Raw genomic sequence first — 25,532 nt, 5'->3', positions numbered from 1 at the left:
ACCTGTATAGGCCTATTTCATGCAGTACTGACTTCAGTAATAAAAAATATGACCATGTTCAGCTCTCAGGTAAAGGACAGATAAGCTTGATATGCATTATGATCCACGGGCTTATGCATTCGGATTCAGGAGGCATGAGATGATGTCAAGAGAACACATTCAAGTGATGGCAATAAGATTATATCATTATTTACCAAGACCAGGTTATTGTAAAAAGTCTGAGCAAACACAAGAAATAAAGTGAACTAAAACCTGCAATAACTGTTCACCCACTGTATGTAACAGTAAACCTTATGTGAAAGACAATTTGAGAATCAGTTTCATATTTTTTCTATCATCTGTTTGTTGTTGTGATGTTAAAGTCAAAACTCAAGAAATTTAATTATTGTAATGTCGAAAATCATAGACTTGCGTACCCCACAATGACAAAATTATTGTGTACAGTAAACACAATTTTAAAAGTTAGGATTAGTTTTTATAGAAAAGCAGAATGTACCTGTACCCCATCAAATATCATGCATTCTATTTATTTATTTATTTTATTTACTGCTCTTTAAACCTTTTTCACAGAAGGTATTTTGACTTGTTAAAGCACAAAAGCACATGATAAATAACATGAATTAAACCCGTGGTGGAAGTAACATTGAATGCAATTACTCAAGAAGCTACTGAGCATAGTGGACATAGGTGAATATAATGTCCACTGAATATTAAAATATTAATAGATTCATTATTCTGAGAGGGCAATTTAGCATTAGAATATAATAATATTACTTTCTGTTTTGATCGTTAAACTCACTGAGCTAGGACCGATATAAACATTACACATTTAAATGCAGGAAAACTGGGACCATCAGGTTGTTTTCTATGAACCAACCAGAGAGTGGCGCAACTTTGTTTCCGCCTGGCCTCTTCTACCCAACAACAGGTGCAATTGATTGGACTTAAACAAACTATGGACATCACCGCTGATAATACTCTGTAATGACGGTTACATTTTTAAGTGGAAACATTAAAAATACCTTAAAGTTGTTATTTCTGACCAAGAATTCCGGGTATGGTTCACCTGTTAATGCTTTTCACGTTGCCGCTGTTAATCTCCACTGATGGAGGAAGACTTCCAACGGTTAACGGCTGGAATCAAACAAGCCAGGTGATGAAAGAAGTTTCAAGGAGGGAAACACGAATTCTGCCACCGCCATATCTGCACCTACCCGTGTTTGTGGACTCAAGGCTGCCGCTTGTGGAAAAGGAGCACTTTTCTCCTGCCAGGGGCACCGGACAGGAACCTTTACCTCAACCCGTCCGGGAAATCCTGCTACCGGCTCGGCCGAACTCGAAGTCCAGTCCGCCCAGGGGTTCGGGTGTTTCCGTGACAACTTTGTGCAAGCGGGAAAAGATGCTCGTGCAGGTGGAGAGGAGCATTCTGAGCACCGGGGAACCACAGTCTCGGGTCAAACTGGGGACTTGCCAACCCACTAAATCTACAAGGGATTACCTTTACTTTGAATACGACCTCGACATGTGTGGAACCAAACAAACGGTGAGCTACGGCCTACTATCCTCCATGCTAACATTTCGCTAACAGTTAGCCAACACTAACAATTGGTTCACCTAGCATAAATTAGCAGTTTTTAGCTTGATAGCGGCGGGACTCTAGGGGAACAGTCTCGGTCCGTTGGTCGTTCCAGCCCGAGGTCCAAACCCAAATATCTCAAAATCTTTTTCATGAATTGATTCCAAACTTTGTTAAAACATTCTTAGTTCCAAAAAGATAAATCTTTCTTAGTTTGATGATCCCCTCATTGGCCTCTAGCGCCACCACAAGGCTGATATTTGTAGTTTTGTATAAATGTCTCCACTTCAGCTGCAATTGAAATCTTGGTAAATTAATCATTAAGTATTTTGTTAATACTTTCTTCAAAATGGTACATTTTCAAGCGGAAAAGTTCATAATTTTTGTCTAAATTTACTTTTCTAATAAAAACCTAATTCCACCACACTACCAATTTCCTCAATCCTACCACATAACCAGGGAATTATTAAAGTACTTTTACATTTTACTAAGATAATGACCATGGTAATGTCTTAGTGCACAGCAGTAAATGTCTAGTGGCTCTTATTCTTGTTAAAGGAAAATGTTATATTAGGGCTGCACAATAAGACGATATATATCGCCAAAACGATATGAAAATGTCTATCGAATGTGTTTTTCTATATCGTCTCTATCTGATGTCGCAACACCAGCGGCAGAGCTGCTGTACAGCCATTTTTACATCATTTTGACAACGCTTGACATTCTAAGCTTGCACGTGGGAGTGAACCTGGAACAACCCATAGAGGGAGGCACTGTTTATTAACATGGACAAACAATGTGCAGAAAATGGAAACTCTGTACTCTTATTTGTTAAGTATTTACTTAACACAGGATTAGGCTTTACCCTGTGGTTATTTCACTCAGACTAATTATTTGTTAAATTACTGGAAAACATGCTATATTGTTATATATCGTTATCGAGATATGAAAAATCCTAGATCATGATATAGGATATTAGCCATATTGCCCAGCCCCAAATTTTATTATATATATCTATTTTTTTTTCTTGTTTTTCCTGCAGATCAGTAATAACCAGGTGGCCTATTCAAACACTGTACAATATGACCCACCAAAGCTCCAAGGACCAATCAGACGAGCTGTGTCCTTCACTATTCCTGTTTCATGTTATTATAACAGGTAAGACTTGTGCTAGATTCAGACCTGAAAACATTCTGCTCCAACCTCCTAAAAATGTAGAAATAATTTATTGAATTTTATTTTTTTTTTATCTGGAAAATTTTACTGTTTAGGTACCTGTACTCCTACAAAATTGGCTACAAACCAAAGATGCGGATGCGTAAGATCTTCAAACCAATGAAGAACAGAGTGAAGTTCATTCTGACTCCACGAAATGGTAAAATCTGCTAAAGGGTCTAAAGTAATTCAGATCACATGTCTCATTCTTTGAACTCCAATGTCAGTCCATCAATTTAAATTCTGGAGCAGTGAACTTTCTTTTTATGATTGTACGACGGAAAATGTTGAGGCTGCTGCTGTTCTTGTTTCCTGACTGCTTCCTTCTGTATTTCAGCTCAGTGGGAGAGGCTTTTTCCATCAGATCAGTATGTGCTTGGGAAACCAATGTACTTTGAGGCCGAAGCTCCATCAGTGTCCCAAGATGAAAGACTGTATGTCCACCTGTGTTACGCAACTCCTGAGAAGTCCCACACCTCCATGCCTCAATTTCAAGTTGTGAAAAACTTTGGGTAAACTCTTAAAGAAACTTGAGATTTTGATATTTAGTGTTACTCAGTTTTTATGATGCCTCCACACTGCTGTAGCCAAGGCTCAGAAGCATTATGTTTTGGGGTTTTCTCTGTGTGTTTGGTTGCCTCACTTAAAACAAACTTTTAATGGGTCTCTAGGATAAACTAATTAAACTTTGGCCGTCAAAGGTCAAGGGCCCTGTGACCTCTCGTTTGTCACAATTTCTTGATGGCTATATCTGAGGAAAAGCTACCACTTGGACTCAAAGATGGACCGATTAGAATTTTGTGGTCAAGTGACCTCTTAAACATAATTCATGATCTAATTATGGCAAAATTTCACACAAATATCTAGTAGAAATTGCTGAAATTATACCGTTTCATATCCAAAGGGTCAAAGGTTAACTTCCCTGTGATATGTTTTGCCTAAAAAAACCCACTATTTTGGCCATTTTTCAACAGCATAACTCAGCAACAGAAAGGGAGATTGTGACCTCATTTCACTTTTGTTGTATCTGAATAGCTGACAGTAATCTTGGGGGCCCACCTTAAAACTGTGGTGATTGTATACAACCTTGCATCAGCTGGAACCTTTGTGTTAAGAATCTATGTTTTAATATTTGAAGCTTCTTTGCAACGACATACATATTTGAAGCAATGTCTTCTGTCATGGCTACAACTTTGTTCATGCATGTGAACAAATGCAAGGAGTTTGACTCTGTTACATCTGCAGCTTGATGCATCCATTACGTAGTAATGTTAGTTTTAAAAGAAACAAATATTGTATGTATTTAAATGCATATGTCATTGTCATTTCTCTCTCTCTCTGATATAGGTGTATGGTTGAAAGCAAGGACAGTCGCTCCAGATTTATCTCCTCCAAAAACAATGCTGTGAGGTTCTCTGTCGATGCCTTCTTGTTCAAGGGAATGACAGGCCAGGTGAGCAAAGATGCTTCAAGTTACCACCATTGTGACTATATATTTTGTGTTTAATTGTTTGTCTGCAGCCTTTACCAATTTACTTGCTATTTATGCCTGTTTTTGTTTAAATGTTAAACTGTTAAACTTGGTGATCTGATCTTCTTCAGCAGCTGTACATGCACTGCAGCATGTCTGTGGGCAGCTCCATCCCCTCATCTATAGCTAAGTCGTGCAACTACGACACAAAAGCTAGAAGGTTAGTTATTTTTCTTAAAGGACATGTAAAAATGAGAATTTAAAAAGTTTAACTCTTTATATAATTTTTTTTCCCCCTCAGATGGGTTGAGCTGTACGGACCAGACTCTGTGTGCACCTGCTGCGACTCCAACTGTAGCTCTGCTGCATCCACAGGTAGGCCTTTACATAAAACATCTTTCATTGTAAAATTTATGATTTAGAGCAGGGGTTCCCAACCTTTTGGACTACACAGACCAGACAGAAGCAATAATATTTTCGACGGACCGGGGGGTCGATGTATTTATTCAATGAGGAGACTGAATCTAAGTTTTTGATGCGGGACGACGGACGTACGGCGCGGGTCAGAGACAGACGATCAATAGTGTGATCCTAGCAGTTTATCCAAATGTATAATGTGATCCAGCAGTGAGCAGTTTTTAGTCATGCAGCGCAGTGATGACACTAATCTGTGTGTTTCTCAGGCTTTGACCCTGACTTAATAGGGTCGCAATCGGTCCCGTATGTCCGTGAAAACCCTTAATAAACTATAAAATACGTCCTCATGTTGTGATTGAGATGAGCCGGAGGTGATCCACGCGAGTTATCATGCCGTGTGGAGGAGACGGATGTTAGGAGAGGAGCAGATATGACACAGACGTGTGTGTATTTTGATGCTCATATGCTCACTTCACAAAGCAGAGAAGTTAAAAAGTATTGAGAAACAGACAATTACATTGTTGTTATGGTCTTTCTGTTGTGATTTGTTTACGGTCACAAAAATATAGAATATCATCAGCCATCATAAGAACACAAGTGAGATTACACACATTATACTGTAGTTTAACCAGGCATGTAAGCAACTGATAGAGATTGATACTTTGTAGGTGAACAATTTGATTCCAAACCTCATTAAATACATTTTGAAAGAAAATGCCACATGTGATTTAATTTTACTTTTTTATGGTAATTTTGTAACTAAATTAAAATTTTATAATGGAATATTTTCCAGTGACCAAAATAGTCAGCAGCAAGCCGTGGACAATAGAGCCTGAAGTGAAACCCACCACAGCCCCAAAGAGGAAGACGCTTTCAACCACAACAGTAACAACAACTATGACAACAACAACAGAAACAACACCAGAGCCAGCGACGACCAGAGAGGTGACAGAATGGAAGACAACTTTACAGCCTGAAATGAAAGCAGTGACTACAACGGGTAAGGTGAAGAGCACGGTGAAGGAGTTGGAGTGGCCGTTTGGAGGTGGAGGAGTGCAGTGGGTTGAGGTGGAGGAGGAGGAGAAGCAGGTGAAGGGCTCTGCTATTTTGGAGGAGGAGGAGGAGGAGGAGGAGGAGGAGGAGGAGGAGGAGGTCACACAACCTCAAACAATATTTGAAGAGGTCTTTGATTTTGAAAAATAAAGCAGTTGTATGTGCGGTCACAAGTTCAGTCCGGGTCGCTCATTACATGAATCTTAAAGCTCAAAGCAATAATCCAGTGGTCTATGTAAATATATATTTTGGAGTGTAAGCTAGCTCACTTAGAGAGCTAGAGGAGAAGAATACCACTCTAATATCAATAGAGTCATTAATAAGGTTCAGCCGGTTAGTTTAGCTTAGCATAAGTAACGATGTTATACAAATTAAACATGGGTTTCACATTTTTGGGCATCTATTGTTCACAGTGAAAAAGTGAAAACAGCATAATTCTGTGTTTTTCCAGAATTACATTTAAAAAAAAATGAATCGGTTAAAAGGTTTGTCATGAATTAATCGCATATCAATTATTTATGTGAGAAGCATATTATTTCTTACCTCCACACTTTAATTGTACTCTCTTCTTCACCTTATTAAGTTTTAATTCACAATCTACTTTAATCTGATCACTTTGCTTTGCTGCAGTTCCCCCAACACACCTGCATCTCTGCTCAGTGCACAGCTGCTGGCCGCTGCAAAATGTATGTAGCGGAAACACTGCATTCAGTTACCTCCTGGCGATCCTGGCTCGTACATTTAAGGCCGAAAAAACGATCGTAGAGCAGCCAGGTTTTGTACAACTTTGGAGTGACGGCCGCTCCCCCATGTGGGATCCCACACGTGGGGGAGCGGCTACACGGTCACTTCAAATACTGTCAGCCAATCGTGGCTAAGGTCTGACCTTTTGAAGGCTCCAAAAAAGAATTAAATTATAATATGTATACGATTTTTAGAACTAAACAAACTTTACCAACGTGATTCAAAAAAACACATTAGAATAATAGAAAATTTATTGCATAGCTAAAATATGTCCCCTTTAATAAGTGAGCCTTAGAGGTGCTTGCTCTCTCTTTGTGAAGGCGGAGATGGTAAAGATAAAGCCCACAGGAGTCCATTTTTAGGTACAAGCATTATTTATTAGCTTTACATCATGAGTAAATGTTACATTGCTACAAGACAGTCATTCTGTACAATTTCTCCTTTACAAATGTCAGGTCATTCAATGTGGTTACTAAAGTTTTGACCCATGAAGTGAAAAGAATAGTTACAAAACCGTTATGCTACTCAAACCGTAAAGGTCATGACTTTGGTCTTTACAACAGATACTATCAAACAGGGTACTTACAAAACAAACTTGGTTTCATAACATTTGAATAGTTGTTAATACAGTGTGTCATCGATATATTCGCAAAGATCTTGGGATGAGTATAAGAACAATCCTTTCCATTTGTCATATTTTGGAATATGAAAAAAACATGATAATGCCTTTCTAAATCAGACCGTAGCGTCATATCACCTTCAGTTCAGACAGGGTTCAGCTCACGTGCGTCCTGGATTAAGTGTGCTCTTGTTTTCTGGCACATTCAGGCTTCTCTCCTCTGTTATGCGGTTCAGGTGTGAAATGCATAGTCCTCAGTAGTATGAGCTCAGGTGGGAGTGAGAGGCGGGATGTCTTGTCATGGCTGACCCAGGATAAATCGGGCTGTTGGGTGAGTTCCAGTAAGTTGACGGAGGGCCGAAGAAATTTCCGGGGGAGACGGGCATAGGCGGAGGATGGCCTCCCATGAAGTTCATTTTGGGCTGGTGGCTGTGGTAGGACGGGACGTAAGACATCTCAGTCTGGTACTTAACTATACCACCTTCCGCTCCGTGATTCTGGTGTGCCTGCGAGATGCCCTGGAAGTCAAATTTGTAGGCATAGCGCTTGCCGTGCACCTTAGTCATGATGTTCTTGTCGTAGTAGTAACGCAGAGCACGACTCAGCTTGTCGTAGTTCATGTTGGGCTTGCTCTTGCGCTCGCCCCAGCGCTTGGCCACCTCGTCCGGGTCGGTCATCTTGAACTCGCCGTTGGTGCCCTCCCAGGTGATGATGCCGGAGTTGTTGCTGTCGGACAGCAGCTCCAGCAGGAACTGCCAAAGCTGGATCTGCCCTGAACCTGAGGGGAGAAATGAGAGGAAGAGTGAAGAAATCTGAAGCTGATAACTTTGTTAGGTTACACTAAGAAAGACAGAAAGAATTACCAGTAAAAGCTGTGTGAAAGGTTTGTGTTTCACACTAGTGCAAGGCCTACAATAGTTCTATAAATGCTAAAAGGGACATTGTGGTCATTCAGACTGTTTAAACATAATTTGCATATAATTTGAATAATCAATATCATATCTATATTGTTAGGATAAGTAATGCAAAATCCTTAGGGTTGTAATTAACACCAGGGCATAAAATGTATAAAACTTACATTTCGCATCTTTGTATGATAGAAACTAGTTGATTGCCTTTTGTTCAAAGAATACAAAAAACATCACCTATGCATTTCAATGCATTGTAAAAACTTTTTTATGGATAAACCGCATGTTCCCCAAATTGGCCAATACAGTTAATTTAGGAACTGAGGAAGCAAAATTTGTAAAGCTAAAGCCCAGATGTAGCTTTTCTAAAGCGTAAATTTAAACTTGTTACTGTACTGAGACACGTAGTAAGAAAAACTCTAAAATGATGAGAATGTCATCATGTGTATATTAATTTTAAGCCAAGAGCACCAGGTTCACCTTAAAATTGCAAAAAATAATGCAACTGTTCTTGGTGCATCCAGTTATTCCAGGACCACGGACAGCTCCTCACTCTTACAAAGTACTAACGGGGTTTGTAGTGGATGGGTTTCTTTCTTGTATTTTCTAACACATACATATCTAACTTCTAAGTCAGCCTATTTTTTTTCACCAAATGTGACCTTTTCACTGTGTGGCTTGGAGGAAGGGACAGACATCAGGGCAGAAACCTACCCACAGGCCTGTGAGCGCTGGGGTCAGGCAGCCTGTATGGACTTTGTTTGCCCGTTCGGTTCTTGGATGAGCTGAGGGCTTGGCCTTCTGTGAGGAAACAGCAGGGCAAACAGTCACTTTGGTGAGAGGGAAGCCAGATTTCGTCTCAGTGTAAGCGTGATGTAATTTTGCTGACACAACAGGTGTTGCTTGATGTTTGCTCCATTTTGGAAAGTAAGTATGTGAGCGCCAGCCCTTGCTTGTTTTTCTCTCATGTTGCCAAAGCAGACAGTGTAAAGGCCTCATTTGTGTAATCCTTGTTGGTTTATCTTGTGGTGGTTTAGATTCTTACCTGGGTTGGCTAGTCGACTGCTAATGGGCCCTAATGTCTGATACGGGTCTGAAAAGAAGACAAGGCATGTTATTTTTACATCTTCATCTTTAAAATGTTACTTTATTTATATATGAGCCTTAATTCAGTGGAATATCCCCCTGGATTTCTTCTGAAGTACCTTCAAGATTGGACAAAAAAATCTGACAGTATTTGGCATAACTTGCTCTATAATTCTGCATCTGTTGTTCCAGCGCACGGAGAAAACACTTTGATGGTGTGAAATATTCAATTCACAGCACACGTCTCATTTCGTTTGTGATTCTAATAGGTCTTATGTTGTGATTTTTGTTAGTTAACATTAACATTGTATTCATGTAGGATTAATTAAGATGGGATTTATGTTCCCCAGAAGATGAATCAAATTGACTGGATTTCATCTGACTTTTCACGTATGCTACCACGAGATTGACATTTGTATTTCCGAGTAAAATATCACCAAATTTTCGTTTTTTAATGGATTTTCATAACATTTGTTTCAAACATTCTTGTTTAATTAAGGATAAATAATACCTTTGATGATCCCCTACATTTCATCAAATGCTATCAAAATTTCACTTTGTGCAATAATATTTTTATATAACAGCAAAACTAGTGCCATCATCCTCTGCTGCACCAGCTGATTATAAAAAAACAGTAAGTTAGCATTGTGAGCTTGGTAATGCTAAAATTTAGCTTGAAGCAGTTTCGGAGCTGGTAGCATGGCTGGGATCTCTTAATGTTCTTATCCCCTTATAATTGTATGATTATAAAATGGGGGTAACTATTCAATAAATATTGTGATTCTTTAAGCAAATTAAAATTTGCTGATCTCTATAGAAAAATTTAATTTTTTGCATACTTTTATTTAAAAATCATGAGTGTTTTGGGAATCAATACAGTTTCACCAAACATGATACTCAGTTTATTTTGTTACACCCCCACTTATATTCGAACAGCGTTTGCAGACATTAGGATCTTGAGTTTCAGATAAAGCTCCTGAGCTTTGAACAATCCTTTCTAGTACGATGTGAGCTTGTAATGAATGAACTGCCCAATGGTTCATATGGTGTGAATATGACTATATTGCACGAGCAGACTTCATACCTTGCACAAGTCTTGGAGCTGGCTCTGAAAGTCTAGTGCTATGCTGGTGCTCCATGGAGGGACCTTGAAATTACAAAGGGAAAACTTGTTTGAAATCGTTTTATCTTTAGCTGTGGCCTTATTTTTAGTACACAAATCGTTAATTCTATGCAAATCAAGTAGTTGTTCATGCATGACTAATTCATCACGATAGTCGGTTTCATATCATTCAGTTTTTGTTGTCATACCTTTTGGCACTGCGGCCATGGTGTTTGCCGGCCAGCTGTTCCTGCGACTGATCTCATCAAAACTGCTCTCTGCAGTCAAACAAACACACACAAAAAAACAAGGATGAGACTAGACGCAGACGGCCGCGTGGAATGAAAAGGCTTTGAATCAGACAGTTCAGCCATAAGAGGAAGGAAGTCAGAAAATGGTGACCAAGACAATTAGAGTTTGGAGGGCTGAAGATGACCCACAGTTTCTTTGGCGAGTGTTCTTTTGTTCAGGCCACCCCTGCCGCCACAAGATTGTGAATTGTGTCCCAGGAGCGGGACCCATACCCCCTATTTCCTGCGCCGGTGCAGCTGCTTCCTGTCTGAAACTGGCTGTTGAGTTTTGGACTCATCAACGTTTTGTCAACTGAGGCCTGTGTTGTGCCAAGGACCGTTTTAGACTCTTGAAACTAAGTATCGCAGTTTCTGAAACTTTACATATTATTTTGAAAACCCTAAATCTTTCAAGTCGTTTGCTGTTATTTGATGTGTTTTAGAACATGACCCTGAGCTTTGATTCACACTCAGAAACACTTGGACAAATCTGTTAAGTTGTTTGGCTTCAACTTTTCTGTTTAGGTTTACTCTCACCACTCCATTGTGTCATTTTTGGCTGCAGCAGGCAGGAAAAACTCTAAAAAACCCAACAGCTAGCAATTGTTTACATAATGGCCATTTAACTCCAAGTAACCAGATGTGCAGATAAAAATGATGCTGTATGGCTAAATCTGGCACATTTACATGATGAACCTACGCGCTCATGTTAATTAATTAACATGAAAACCACACATTTCCCTCAGACATTGGTAGAGACCAAAAACAGAGCAAACAGATGTTGAATGTCTGTCCATATATTCAGTAGGTGACCAGAAAGAGGACAAATGATAATGTTGCTGTGTAACTGCTCGATGGTAAATAAGCAAGTTCTATCAAGATGCCCCCAAGTAGCTTTCATTGGCTTTTATTGTTAGGAGGCGATAAAGGAGAGTGGATGATCTCACCTGCTTTCACCTGTAGCCTGGGCTGGGGTGGTGGTGGTGGTGGTGGTGGTGTGTTGTTGGTGGGAGTTGTGGGGTACGAGAACGTAGGGCTACCTGAAGAAATCACAGTTGAAATAGAAACAAATCAGTCATAGGAGAATTACGCAGCAGCTCATAATTACATTTATGTTTGGGTGGTGACTAGGGATGGGTCACGAATTTAGTCATTAATTTATAAAAAATCGGCAATTTCAAACGACTATTATTTCATCTTAAAATTATATTTTTTCCATTGTTTTTACCGATGCCTGGCTGTAATGCCATACTACCGCCAGACGGTGGCTGTAGTGCGTCTGAAAACTGTTTGCTAACTGCCATTAAATAGCAAAAGAAAAAGAAAGCATTAGCGCCAGGTACCGGTAAAACGGTTCTGGTGCTGTGAGATTCAGAACCGGAGAGAAATGCAGAGACTTGTGCAGCCGTTAAAGAGTTCTCTGTCGAACTCTTTTGAAGAAATAAACAAAAATTATGTTAAGTGCAAACTTTGAAAGGGGCTTCGGGTTAGAACTTTGGGCATGATCTTCAAATAATAGTCGAATAGTTCCCAGTGAATATCCAATAGTATATTTGCTTGTAATCCCCATCCCCAGTGCTGACCTTGAGTAAAACCTTGCACCTGATTTTACTTCTGATCCTGTTTACGTGCAGGTTAGAAAAACTTGCTTTATAAAGAACAATGGAAACCTTTTACATTGTCAAAACTAAACAATGTTATCAGCTGGAGAGGGAGCAATATCTCAGACATGAGGCCAGCCTTACTCTGCCGGAGGTAACTGAGGTGTGAGAGCAGGATGTCTGCGTTGTAGGCCGACGTGAGACGCATCATGTCGTCCTTGGTCATCTTGCACAGCGCCTTGCCGTCCAGCGTCTGGAAGAGCATGACGTCCACCTCCTCCAGGACGTACTCCTTGATGGCCCAGTCCAGCCACTGCCGCACGTGGTCCTGTGTCCAGACCTCGGGATCTGAGATCAGATGCACAAAAATATCAGAACAGACTCCAGATACAATGATTTATAACACAGTGTCTGACTTTGTTGGAGGAAGTTTGTAAAGCGCTAAATGATCCTTTAGCTCTCCAGATTTTTCCCTTCCAATGTGGACTTTTAATTGACGATGCAGTTTTGGTTTTCCAAGTTACAAACAGGAAGTTGGAATAGGACTCGTACCTAAGTATCATAAAATTACTCTACATGCTTAACTAATGTTACAAAATAGAAATGTTGTAAAATACTCAACTCAAAAACTGTTTTCCAGTTACTTCAAGTGGGTGTTTGACCTTCACTGTGCAGAATGCTTCTGCAGAGAACTTTGGGAGGAATGTTTCTTTGTGCTCGCTTTAAGTCTTTGTTTAATCATTTGGAGTCGTTTCTAATCATGGTCTAATTTGTACACTGAGAATAGGCTTCTCGCTGAAGTAGGAGACACGGTTAGACAAAGAAACAGTTCTGCAACTTCTTGTTTTATTTGCTCCATTGATTCAGGTTGGGCCAAATACAAAGGTGTATGTCGCAATACCATTATAAGTTACTGTTGCCAGCATTTTGTCAGATCAGGTTGTGAAAAAGGTCTGTGTCTTATATCGAAGTAGAACCCATTAGAGTTGGATGTTGGACCTAGCTACCTAGCTTAGCATACATCCGCTATGTCAAGCATTTGTTGTTCAGACTGGTCTGTACTTGTTGATAACACCTTGTTGACAAGTTTCAGACTTCTGTAATGGTTAATGTTATTATGTCAAAGGGAATAACAGAAATAAGATGGGGATTAGGAAAACATCATAAAAAAGAAAGATGTTGCTTTAGTACTAAATCTAAAGCACTGTATCCCTTTCTCCAGGGACATTATGAACATTAATCAAATTTACATTTTTGTATACTGATTATAGCCATTTTATGTCTCTTGTTACTTAAGTAGTGTAGTTATGTATATATGTATATGTATATATTTTTATATATATATTTATTTATACTAAATAAACTTTTTAAAGGTTGATATAACTATAATGGTATTATTCTTAATCCCTTCTGAATGTTCTAAAATGCATCACTGTTCTTATTCGGGATGGCAGGCTCATTTCCAGTAGCAACATTTAAAGCTGTTGGGTAATTTCCAGTAGCTGAGAATTCCCTGTAATATTAGCCAGGAGCAGTAGTCGCCCCACCCTCAGGTCCTGATTGTCCTTGGTTAACACATACGACTGTGATGTAACATCCGTGTATTATGAAGCAGAATAGCTCGGTGCTGGTGATTCATTGATGATTCTCGACAAATTCCACAGATTCCACTTCACCTGTCTGGAGCTCTGTCCCACGATGTTCCCTCCACAGACTGACTCAATGAAACATGCAGGTGAACACGCTGCTCTGAGCTCCCAAAGCGTGACACAAGTACGGGAACTTTTCAAGAGTCAGAACTTAAAATACATAATCAGTTTAGTCTGTAGATGTTTGACCGGTGATTCATAGAGAAAGATGAGTGCAGTACAGTCGGTTATCTGAACCTTAAGTGTGACTACTTGGATCGTAATGACACATCACAGTCGTCACTCAATGTTACATGTCAGTGATTTTCCTCTGAAAAGATAAAAGGGAAATCCACGGTGCTCACTGTTCGGCTGTAGGAAAAGCTAAAAAGCTTTTGAGTGTTCAACAAGACGTTTAGATCAAATAAGATGCAGCTGAGCTCCACATGTGAAACACAAGGACCAGCATGGCTTAAGCTAAGGATGTGAAATCAAATGCAAATGTTTGAATGCCTTTGAAGCAATTACTCATCCTTCCTATTTTTTGTCACAATTTTATTAAGCAAATTACAGTTCTGTTTCTTCTTTGTTTTAAAGCAGTGGTTCTAAACTGGTCTAGCCTCAGGACCCACCTCCTTCATGACAAATCGCGACCCAAATTTCTGCAGTTTTTTAACCACTCATTTCATGAAAAATCACAGTATGTCCACATCACAAAACAACAGTATAATAGTCGAATAGTTCACTCTACAAGTTATTCAATAAGCAGCCTGTTTTTTTTTAACACAAATCAACTAAATAAGTGCATAACGAACATTAGGGCTCATCAAGTTTTAAGAATGTAGATGTAACTGTAGCTGGGATTACCCAATTAGTGAATACATGGTTTGTAAATAAACTACACTACTACTGTACACACATCATAGGAAACACGTCCTTCAAAATAAAAGCGCAGCATAGACTTTTTGCCACAACCTTCTTTTTCTCGAGCACACATCCACGACCCATCGAAAACTCCACGACCAATTTCTGGGTCCCGACCCATCAGTTGAGAACCATGGTTTTAAAGCGTACTGACGTATTAGGCGGGCTCCACGAGAGACTTGCATAAAGCCTAAAAAAGTGGCTCAAGTCATAAATTTAAAGCAAAAAACTAATTTCACTTAATTTTATTAAAGAGAACACCCGACATTACAATGATGACATTTGTTGTTAATCATTTCAATATTTTAGATATAAATTTGCCTGTTATAAGCAACATAGGGCAGACATGGCAAGATGTCAAACATAGCATGAACCAGTTATGCTAACGCTAGCTAAGTACAGTTTGATTGGGACTCTGTTGTGTTTGATTAAAGCAGTTAATGGACTTTTAATGAGCTTCAAGGTCTGAAAAACAGTGGTCAACCTTGGCCTTAATAACGCTGCTTATTTTGATCGAGTCAAACAAACTCATTCATCTCAAAGAACTATTATAATTGTTTTATTTTTAATTGGTGAAGTAGCTCAAATAATGTTTCTTTATTTGTACCAGAAGTGGAAAATGGTAGTTGGGGAAATTTGGTTTGTGAATCTGTTTGTTTAAAAGTCTTATTCTACACTATGTGATTGTCAACATCCCATGAAAAATGCTAAAGTCCATCCCTTAATAGTTTCTGACTTTATTTGTGGGTACAAATGTTCTGGCTATTGTATATTAATATATTTTATTAAAGGCGTAACAGCTTCCTTAAACAGCTTTGAGCTGTAGTTTTAACTGTTCCTTAAACAGAAGTAAAAAGTGCATTTGTTGGGGACTATTTTCAGCTGTGGATTAATACACAATAGTGGCTATTTGCTGTAGTAGTAGTAGAGTGTAGGTGGCAGTGAGTGACTCATATGAAGACATGTCACTGAGTAAAATGGGTGTAGCTCAGTTTTTGGACATATTATGCCGAGGTTACTCAGACAATACTTGAGAGTATAATCATTATTTTAGAGCATATAGAGTATTGAAAGTTTGTCCTTACAAGTTATGTATTTTTGAGCCTTCTGACAATCCTTCAAATTAAAACCTGAACATAATCTTTATCAATGCAATGATTCAGACGTAGCCGCTTGAAGTAGGATGATTAATAACGAAAATGTCGACACTAGCTGCTAGCTTATCTTTTTACACTCTAAATTTACACTTTAGACTTCATACTTTTTATATAGCATTTATTTTATCCCTGTTCTGATGCTTCACCAGACGACTAGCCCGTGTTGTTGTTACACTGTGGCACTTAAGAGTTGGTGTATGTAGTTTTCCACAAGCCTAGTGTCAAGTCTCTTGGGAAAACGTCTTGTGTCGGCAGCTGTCTTGCGTGACAGTGGAGCGTGTATGTAGGTTGCCTGACTCAGCTCACCTGCTGGCACGATGACCCTCTTCTCCTCTGTGGTGCTGCTGGGCGGGGTGGTGGTCTGGGGGCTGACTCGAGGCTCCGGGTACGAGGCCTGGTACGGCATCGGGGCCCCGTCGCTGCTCATGTGCCTGGAGCGTTTGGTGACGCTGCAGTCTACAGGGGACGCACGGCTTGAACAGACAGAGGAGAAAACATTAACTCCAGGCTAGCAGGGTGTTTAATATCTCTCTTGTATTTATCTAGCTCAATCTATCATTTCAATAATGACATGTTTACTGTGACTGCTAATCGCTGTCAAAAGATGATAGATTTCACAGTTTATACTAGGTGCAAGTTTATTTCCTGTTGCAGTGTTTGCTTATATCAGACAGGAGACAAACGTATAGCCAAACTGTGTGACAGCAACATGATTGTAGTGGAAAGGTCCAGGCAAGCGTGGAAACTTATTGATGATGTCTTTCCTTTCAGTACGCCTATTTCAATGTGACACCTCAAAATACACATAAAAATTTGTTTATGAACACGACTACAAGTGAAGTTTATCCCTACCTTTTATCTTTAGTTATATTTTCTAAGTTCATCGTGTTTTTTTTTTCCTGTAAATGTGTCACTGAAATATAATTCATAAAGTAGCAGAAAATGGAAATGCTCAAGTAAAGTAAAGACCACTCAAACTTTTATATGATAAATTTAGTAAATGTGTTTTTAACAAAATGTAATTCACACTTTAAAACACCAAAACTCCCATATTTATAACGTGTTCACCTCTTGGTCATAAACAACAAAGGACACAAAGGATGTATTTAAGTGAACAATAAACAAACAATTTGAGGGTCTGGAAAATCCCACACTGTTGACCTGGATAGTGAGAAATTTACAGTCAGTCAATCCGGGAACCTGCGCTCCCCTGTGGCCCCGTCCAGTCCTGACTCACCTGGTCCCATTGACGTGTTCACCTCTTTTCCCAGAGTTTTGCGTCACCGGCCCCGCCCACTCCGGCTCGGCGTGCTCGGGACTCTGCTTGGACGTCTGGCTGAAGCCGCCAGGCGACGTCATCTCAGTCTTCATGTGCATGGCCGGGGCTGCGGTGTAGGGCGGCTCAAATATGGGCTGATCCTCACTCACCACGGACAGCGCTTCCTGTGAAACAGAGTCACAGCGGTCAGCTGCGGCCATTAACCTGCCAGGTCACAACCTGTGGAAACTGTGTTTTTTTCCACACTCAGACTGAAGGTGCTTCAGTAAACAAAGTAAGATCTCGTTAGCTAGAAGAGCTTTAGGAGAAACGATAACAAGACGACAGACTCTAAAGATTGAACTCATGACAAGATCTCTTCCCTTAGAGTGAAGGAAGAAAATATCCTTAATTTTGTCTCTTTTCTTGTGGAACTTTGGTTGTAAATTAATAACCATATTTTTGCACAGGATATACCACAAGAAACAGGAAAACATACCTGCCTAGAATATTAACTGCAACAACTTAAGTGATTAAAGTGATTTTTTTATGCAGATATAGGTGTAGAAAAAACACCTCTTCCACCAAAGTCCTGTCCCTTTTTGCTGTATACGCAGTCATTAATGGAATAGTATGATGAAGTGGAGCTACATAATGACTTGCTTTACCTGCTTTTGTGAAAAAACATCCCTCGTTCTGTTTCTTTAGTCTGAAGTTGGATGCAATTACTTTTTTTTTTAGGGTTCAACCTGCTCAGAGACACTTGAACAGCAGATTTCATAGATCCACCTGCTTTAGTCAAGATTCAAACTGGCTTCTGTCTTTTTTTATTCAGCCTCCACGTACAAATAATTGCTCATAGAGTTAAGAGGCGTTATCAAATTGCTTACTCAAGAGTGAAGTTGGAACTGTTCAGAAATGTTGTAAAGGCACTCGTGAGGCTGTCTAATCTTCAAGAACATCAGTCACCTTAACCACACTTTTATTTTGTCGTTAGGATTGGGGTTGCAGAAGAGGGGGAGGGATGTTAGCACAAGGTGGAGTCTAATCGAGACTTAGGTCCGTCTTCCTGTTCAGCACCTACAGCGAGGCCTCGAAACCAGCCCAAGATGGCACCTTTTATCTCGCCCACTTAGAAAAGCAAAAACATGACCTGTTGTTCTGTCTGCTGCTCAAATTAAGTGTGTGTGTGTGTTTGTTCGTGTGTGTGTGTGATCGAGGCAGTCTGAGTGCGTGTTTGTTTAGAGGAGTTGAGCATTGTCTTTGTGCCTTGTACGTCACTGCCGTGCTTTTTCAGTGGCCTACAGGAAACCTGGCCGCCATGTGCAGAGGAACCTTTTGGCACAGGCCAAGGGAGAGGAAATGGGGGGGGGGGGGGCACAGTGTAAAAATGTGGGTCATTTTAAAGCTGGAAAACAAGCCTGTGGTCCGGGGGGGGGGGGGCGGGGGGGGGGGGGGGGGGGGTTCACTGGACAGCGAGAGGAGTGTAGCCTTGATTGAAGTGCCGCATTGTGCTTTTCCTCTTTCTTTTTTTTCTTGTGTGTGTGTTTTTTTTTAGCTCAATTGTTGTCCGAGCATTGTAAACCACATCTTAATGCATGGCACACAGTTTGGCATTTCCTCCAGGCTGCAGACAAAGTGATCCAGAAGTCAGCAGTGTGTGGAACCTGCCGCCTTTGTTGCAAGGGATGTAATGGTGTCCTGGATACGCCCTATTTTTAACCATCTTGTTCAGAGCTGCAGTGATTAATCAATTCATCTAATAGTTGTCAACTTTTTTTACCGCCAACTCTTCTTTAATTTCTCAGAATAAAAAAGTTAACATTATCTGAGTCCATTGTGAATATTTCTGGTACCCTTACTGTTAACAGAATATCTGTGGGTTGTGGACAACACATTTGAGGACGCCATCTTGGGCTTTGGGACAGTTTGTTACATTTGACATTTTGTGGACCATACCACTAAACGATTGATTTAGAAAAAATAAGGTTAATTATTTTAAGGTTAAAGATTAATCAAATATATATATTTATTTATATATATGTTTTACCAGATATTATTTGCTCAAGATTTAAAGATCATTTATTTTCATTTAAAACACATTCAAAACACACATATTTTAGCCTACCATCTGCTTTTCGCCATGTGGAGTTTGCAGTCCTGCTGTTGCTGTAGCTAGCAGCCTACGTTAATGTTGAATGTTGTGAGGGTAGCGGCTGCACTGGCATTGGCAAGCATTAGCTATCCATCGTCTGGGTAAAATACCGTAACACAATAAAATCACTCTCTCTGCATTGTATACTGGTATATTGGTCGCACTGGTATATAGGACGCAGCCCACTTTTTAGATGAAAAAAACATGTATTTAAATTGCGTCTTATACACCAAATGTTACGGTAAATCATTATGCTAGAAATTGAAAAATGAAGCATTAACCTCCCACAGTGGACTGTTTAAAAAGAACCAGAGAAATCTATTTAACGTCTATTAAGTTCCAACCTTTTTTTCTTCCCTGTTAAAACATGATGCCTACATTACCCATAATGCAATGCCCACCAGTTGGAAATTCAGGTGTGTTAATATATTAGCGACTTATGTTTCCTCTCAGAATTCAATTAGACGTGAGGAGCGGGCTACAGAGGTCAGATACGCTCACTTCTTTCTAACTGCACGCGCCAACTAACCCTGACTCAAGTGACATCACTTGAGGCAAGTTGTCAGCTTTATGGAGATCCTTCTGCAGCCACAAAAGGCTTCAATCAACTTTTTTCACTTATGTTAGTAGTAGTACTAGTAGTTAGCAGTACTCCCCAAGGCCTTCAAACAGGCTTTGTCTGTGTAAATTAGGTGGAGTTCCTCTTTAAATGTTAAAGGCTATCATTGAATAAAAGCATAAAATATTCTGAATGAAGTAGGTGTCACGTTATTAATTAATCAATATGTAATTTTCAATTAAAAACATAAACATGTAAAAATATGTACATTTTGGCAGGTCATGGTAACATGCTCTGTTTTCTTCTGACCGCGCTCCTTTTTTCCCTTTTCATTCAGCTGATTTGCCTTTTGCCACTTGTGTCGTCCTCTTTCCCCCAGTCTTCCTCTCACACACAGGGCGCCTTCAGAGGCCCTTCTCTTTGTGCAGAAGTGAAACAAGTTAGCGGAGAGGAGAACAAAACTGGCTGCCGACAGCAAATTCTCAGGAGAAGAAATCCTTGTAAGTTAATGTAAGCGGTGGTGAAAGTAGAGTTTTAAATGCTGTTTAGCTGCTTAACACTCAAACTGTTTATTGTCGTGACTCACAGACTCATCACACATTTATATTTCAGCACAGAACATTGAGTGACAAGCTTATGCTTTCACAACCACAAACACACTCCCGCTCTTTCTTTATCTTCCTCTTGTGCTCTCTCTCTCTCTCTCTCTATCTCTCTCTTCTGCACACTGATACAAATATACCAAAATGTGGCCTGACCGCTAATGCCACAACTGACTTCCTGTTCAATGTGTTTCAGCCTGTTGCTCAGTGACTCAAAACAACTTATAAAAAACATGACCTTCTTGAGGTGATGCTACCGATGTCCTGAAATTTACACCGGCTGTGTTCAATTTCACAGTAAACATTTTTTTTTCTTTCTGCGAGAGCAAAAACATGAAGCCGTGCACGGAAACTTTAGCCTTGGCTTCATGTCAGCAGCTTTGCAGGTTGCATCATGCAGTGTTGCCCAAAACCAACAGCTTCGAGCGTGATCACGGGCTGTTTACAACATGGACATTCATACTTCTTATATTTCAATCATTTGACATTTAAGAGCAGATGTAGTCAGATTGAGCCTTCTCTTGCAGTTTGACACCACCATGTTTTACTTGATTCCCTAATCTACTGCAGTTTAATAGGTTTGAATCAAAGTACGTGTTTCTACCCTTTTAAAGTATTTTTGGTTGAAAGGGATTCTGCAGCACTTCCTGAATGAGATGAGGTGGCAATCATGTAATGAATCAGACATATAGAGTGTTGTTAATATATTAAAGACCAAAGAGACTCATTTTTTAATGCTGGGGATTTAAATTTAGATCATAAAAATGTTGCATATGATTTTCTACCTGATGTAGGGGGAGCAGTCTTAATTGTGCTCATTTTGGGCCATCAATAATTCACCATTTAACATTCTTTCTGTTGCCTGTAGGGCTGCAACTGTCAATCATTTTAATTTTCAGTTAATCGATAAATCTTCTAACTTGTGAAGTATCAAAATATTGCGGAAAAACAGCTCATCACAGTTTCTAAAAGCCCAAACTGACGTCTGTAAACTGCTTCTTTCCTCACAACAACGGTCCACAACCCAAACACTCTTTGTTTACAGGTATAAAATAACAAAGAAAGCTAGAGAAGCTTCACATTCAGGACATTTCTGCTTGAAAAACAAATGATATACCAAAATAGGTTGTTATGATCGAGTAATAGATTAATCGATAAATGGTTGCAGCTCTTGTCGCCTGTCTTGGAACCAGGAATAACTAATGATTATTTTCATGACAATTAATCTGCCTGTTATTTCCTTTATGTATCATTTGGTCTGTTAAACATCAGAAAGACGCATGACAACAACCCCGGCGAAAAATCATCTTGAGGCCAAAGTAACCTCAAAATTTTTACTATGATGTAAGACGTGATAAATAGCAAATTGTCTCGTTTGAGAAGCTGTAACCATCAAATTTTGGGCTTCTTTTAGTTGGGGGGGGGGGGGGGGACTATAAAGTGACGTAATTTGCTGTTAACTCATTGACGCATCCAGCTCCAGAACCTGAAACCAGTGGCTCCACACCTGGTCACAGAAGGCAGAAAAAAACGTATTTCTGCCAGTACAATTTTCAGTATGTTTGTTGAATCTTTGCTTTTAATTTCTTGTAAATTGACAGGTTGTTTTACACCTCTGGACCTGGAAAAAGTCTTCAAGGAGGCTAAAAGCTCTAAATGGTGTTGCAACCTGAGGTTTCGTTTAAAGGGGTCACAAGCCAAAGAGGTTGGGAACCACTGCAATGAACTGCAACCAAGGATGTGGTTAGCTAAAACTTTCCTGCTTGCACCAATTATTAGACTCACACCTGAAGTCTGTTTAATGTCTAAGGCATTTTGTGACATCTTTTAGGCCCCTCATTTCCTGTGAAACACCAATGAATATGTGCGCTCATGAAGAAGCTGATGGTGACATATTTTGGTACCATCATCATCCCTCACACTGAATGTACCTCATTTCATTCAGACTGTTTTTTTCTGACCTGAGGAGGGATGGATTTTAAACTTTATTGACTGATACAAAACGTCTGACTACAGGATTTATAACGTGTCTTTTTAAAATATGAAGATTGTGTTTAATTAATTATATTTATTTTAAGATGTAACTGATAACAATTGGTTCTACCACAAATGGCTTCTACATAATATTCTAATAAACATGTCTTATCTCCAGGCTATGGGAGGGTACCAATGTGCTTTAAAAACGCAGCACTCAAACGGAACAAGGTGTAGTCTATCAGGCCAGAGATCAAGTTGTGCAAAGACGCTGTGCTCTCGCCATGTCTGAGGCAAGTGGCAGAAAGCAGAAGTAAAAGTTAAGCTGATTTTGCAAAGGCCCGAGCAGCTGCGCTTTCTGCTACACAAACATCGCTGTGGTTTTCACAGCTCGCGAGCCCCTGGCAGCGGGCGGGCCTCTGCAGGCCGCAGCGCAGAGCCAGACCAGGGTACCGTGCACTTCCCGGCCTGTGTGAACGGACACTAAGGAGTTAAAACAATGCAAAGTTTGTCCACTGCGTTTCTTTCTGGAGGGGCTTTGTTGCCTTTTCGACATTTTTTTTTTTTTACTTGAGGGAGCGGAAATGTGTTCGGAGAGTCTGAGGTCTGAGACAGGAAGCCTGCAGAGTTCAGATAACGACACCTGACAAGCGCTGCTCCCGTTTTCAGCAATAAATTATACTTAAAATAACCTCAAACTCACAATCTGCTGCCACACAGCACAAGAGAATAATCATATTAATGATGATAATAATAATAAAGTTTTATCAGCAATGACTGCATATGTGCCAGCATTTAAACAGCAAAAGACTAAAATAGAAATGAAAACTTTTAAACGGACTAAATTAATGAAACAAGTTTCAGGATGTCCTCAGTTTCCTGCACTGGCCCTTTAATGACTCACTCCTTTTTATGTCGAAAAGAAAACAATGTCACTCGATTGAATTTAACATCCAAATTCATCCATCTGTGTGCGAAAGTTTCCTCAGAAACGCAACGAAAGAGAAATTAGAACAACTATTTGTTTCTTCGTCGACTGAAGCGCCTTTTTTCTTGTTAACAATCGACTGAATAAGAATTTAAATTTTGTTGAAATAACATGTAATTCGTTATAAAGACTCGTCTTTAACAAATGTAGAATATCTGTAGTTATAATGCGTTGAAATAAGGAGGGTTTCTTCTAAAAATTGCACGAAAATTTTGATGCAGAAGTAACATAAAAGTCTGCACGCCAGTGTTGATTATTAGACGCACATTCGTTAAAAAAATAACATACATTTTAATATTTAAGTGCTTTATCATCAGATAAAACACGTTAGACTTTTCTTTGGATGCGCAATAATCAGTATTCAGCGTTAATTGAACCACTTTTAATTTGAATTCCTGACTTTAAGGCCTTTCTGCGTTTCTTAGAGGATAAGAAGTTAAAACCAATACCGAGCTGACGTCATCCGGAGAATATATACGGGTATGGGTGTGATATTACGAAATGTGAAATACCAGTTATGATGGAGATGGATCCTCCTGCTGATTAAAAACAGGCTCTCACTGTGTCCAAGTTGATCCATGGCGCCTTCAGGGACACCTGCCGTGTGCGCACCAATAAAGTCCTGCATCCCTTCATGAACTTATTCTTCGTTAAAGAAACAGAAAGCAATTTGTCAACCTGTTGAACGCTTGCTGTGAAATGTAACTCTTCGTGCGTTATTTGTCTTGTTGTTTTTCTGTTCCGTTTATTGTGTGCGATGAGGTCGAGTAAAAGCAGCTATTTAGAAAAAAAACGAACGAGCGCGTGTTTAAATCCTCTTGGGCGCGTGTAACCGGCCACCAATTAGTGTTTTTATCTGAGTGTAAAGATGTAGCGGTTAGTTGTGTTATTATAGAGCCGACATACAACCACGAACGGGAAGGAAGAGGAAATTTTGTACAAGAAGGAAAGAGTGGGGAGCTCGCATCACCGCCTCGACTCTCTCACTCAGCAGCAGTTTGTGTTGTTGGTGTGGGTGGCCGCCTGTCTCTTTCCCCGCCGGCAGCAGCGTTAAAAACGGTTCAAACACTCACCTTTATCGTACAGTCCATTGCAGCAGTCTCGCGCTCTTTGTCATTGAGTCGTTTTGGTAAATGTTGCAGCTAATTGAGCCTTCTAACGTCACTTCAATGCCTGCAGGGGTGCATCGGCTCTATGGCGCAAACCATTGCAGTTACAATTTTTTTGCTCACAGACCATAACCGGATGGCAAGTTTTTTTCCCCTCTCTCTCTCTCTCTCTCTCTCTCTCTCTCGCTCACTCGCTCTCTCTCTCTCTCTCGCTCTCTCGCTCTCTAAATTGGGAAGTGAAGTCACACTGAAAGCACTGAAACTGCTTCTCATGAAACCGACACTTTCTGCCCTGCTGTAACTGCTCAGAAGGAAAAACAAAAACGGCTTTTAGTTGGTGTGTGAGATTTATGTACAAAATCATACCGGAAGTCAGAGTATATACACTTTGAACCAGTTATCTAGCTTAGAAAAGAACAACCTCTTATTGCTAAATGACTCCAAATGAGCTTTTCTGGTTGAAGAAATGACAAAATGTGTGCTTTTGGAGACTAGATGTGGAAAAGTACCTAAAAGGTCAGCAAACACTATTTATAGGCTTTGAGAGCATATTAGATTAACCTGAGTAGATCTGGAGCAGATGCACGGCAGTCATTTTCATCCTTTATAATGCTTCAATATATGATGCATGTTTGTGATATGTAATGCTCCTCGCTTGGTTTCTTTAACTTTGCATCTCCAGTTGTTGCACTGAGTCTGTCCATTTTTATTTCAAATTTACTTTGCTAATATTTGGAATCGTGTGTTATTATCTTTGACTAAATAGGGGGGAAACAAATCAAATAAATCCTGAAAAAGCCATAACAAGATTTAGTCAAATAAATACACCTGACTGGACATCGGTCATCAGACCATATTTCAACTTACAACAACATATTTGAGAACATTCATCCACTTCCTAGCTAACATGACCGTTTTGTCCCACAATACAAGTGGGAAACTTATAGCTAACACTAGTGTTAGCTCCTGTAACATTGGCTTACTAATGTGGTAAGCTATGCTAACATGTAAACTTGCCAAAAAGCGAGATATCTAAACACGTGTAAATTCCTTGCTAGTATAAGATATATAAGCCTTTCCTCTCATAATGTGAAAC

The 25,532-nt window shown here is 39.8% G+C and overlaps 2 protein-coding genes across 4 annotated transcripts; one reads left to right on the top strand and one right to left on the bottom strand.

The window, feature by feature from the left end:
• Positions 1–1,057: 1,057 nt before the first annotated feature.
• Positions 1,058–5,882, top strand: zp3d.2 (zona pellucida glycoprotein 3d tandem duplicate 2). Its single transcript, XM_069656402.1, has 8 exons — positions 1,058–1,543; positions 2,619–2,734; positions 2,848–2,951; positions 3,129–3,303; positions 4,139–4,244; positions 4,397–4,482; positions 4,564–4,637; positions 5,473–5,882. The coding sequence occupies exons 1-8, from the start codon at positions 1,058–1,060 to the stop codon at positions 5,880–5,882; spliced, it is 1,557 nt and encodes a 518-aa protein (XP_069512503.1).
• A 949-nt stretch (positions 5,883–6,831) lies between these two features.
• On the bottom strand, positions 6,832–24,545 carry fli1rs (Fli-1 proto-oncogene, ETS transcription factor-related sequence). 3 transcript variants are annotated; one of them, XM_069656492.1, is made up of 10 exons: positions 24,401–24,545; positions 17,029–17,234; positions 16,098–16,264; positions 12,227–12,430; positions 11,429–11,521; positions 10,401–10,469; positions 10,174–10,236; positions 9,049–9,096; positions 8,718–8,804; positions 6,832–7,873 (listed from the first exon to the last, which is right to left on the bottom strand). In XM_069656492.1, the coding sequence occupies exons 1-10, from the start codon at positions 24,416–24,418 to the stop codon at positions 7,350–7,352; spliced, it is 1,479 nt and encodes a 492-aa protein (XP_069512593.1). In that variant the 5' UTR covers positions 24,419–24,545; the 3' UTR covers positions 6,832–7,349. The 3 variants fall into 3 exon arrangements, with proteins under 3 accessions (XP_069512593.1, XP_069512594.1, XP_069512595.1); XM_069656493.1 differs by lacking the exon at positions 24,401–24,545 and adding an exon at positions 23,840–24,208; XM_069656494.1 differs by lacking the exon at positions 8,718–8,804.
• Positions 24,546–25,532: the final 987 nt, after the last annotated feature.

The sequence above is a fragment of the Semicossyphus pulcher genome, unplaced genomic scaffold (genome assembly GCF_022749685.1).
Source record: "Semicossyphus pulcher isolate SPU_LCO1_2020_fin unplaced genomic scaffold, fSemPul1.0.p SCAF_9, whole genome shotgun sequence".
Classification (NCBI taxonomy): domain Eukaryota; kingdom Metazoa; phylum Chordata; class Actinopteri; order Labriformes; family Labridae; genus Semicossyphus; species Semicossyphus pulcher.
The sequence above is the reverse complement of the archived record's forward strand: the minus strand, read 5'-3'. Positions and strand labels throughout refer to the sequence as shown.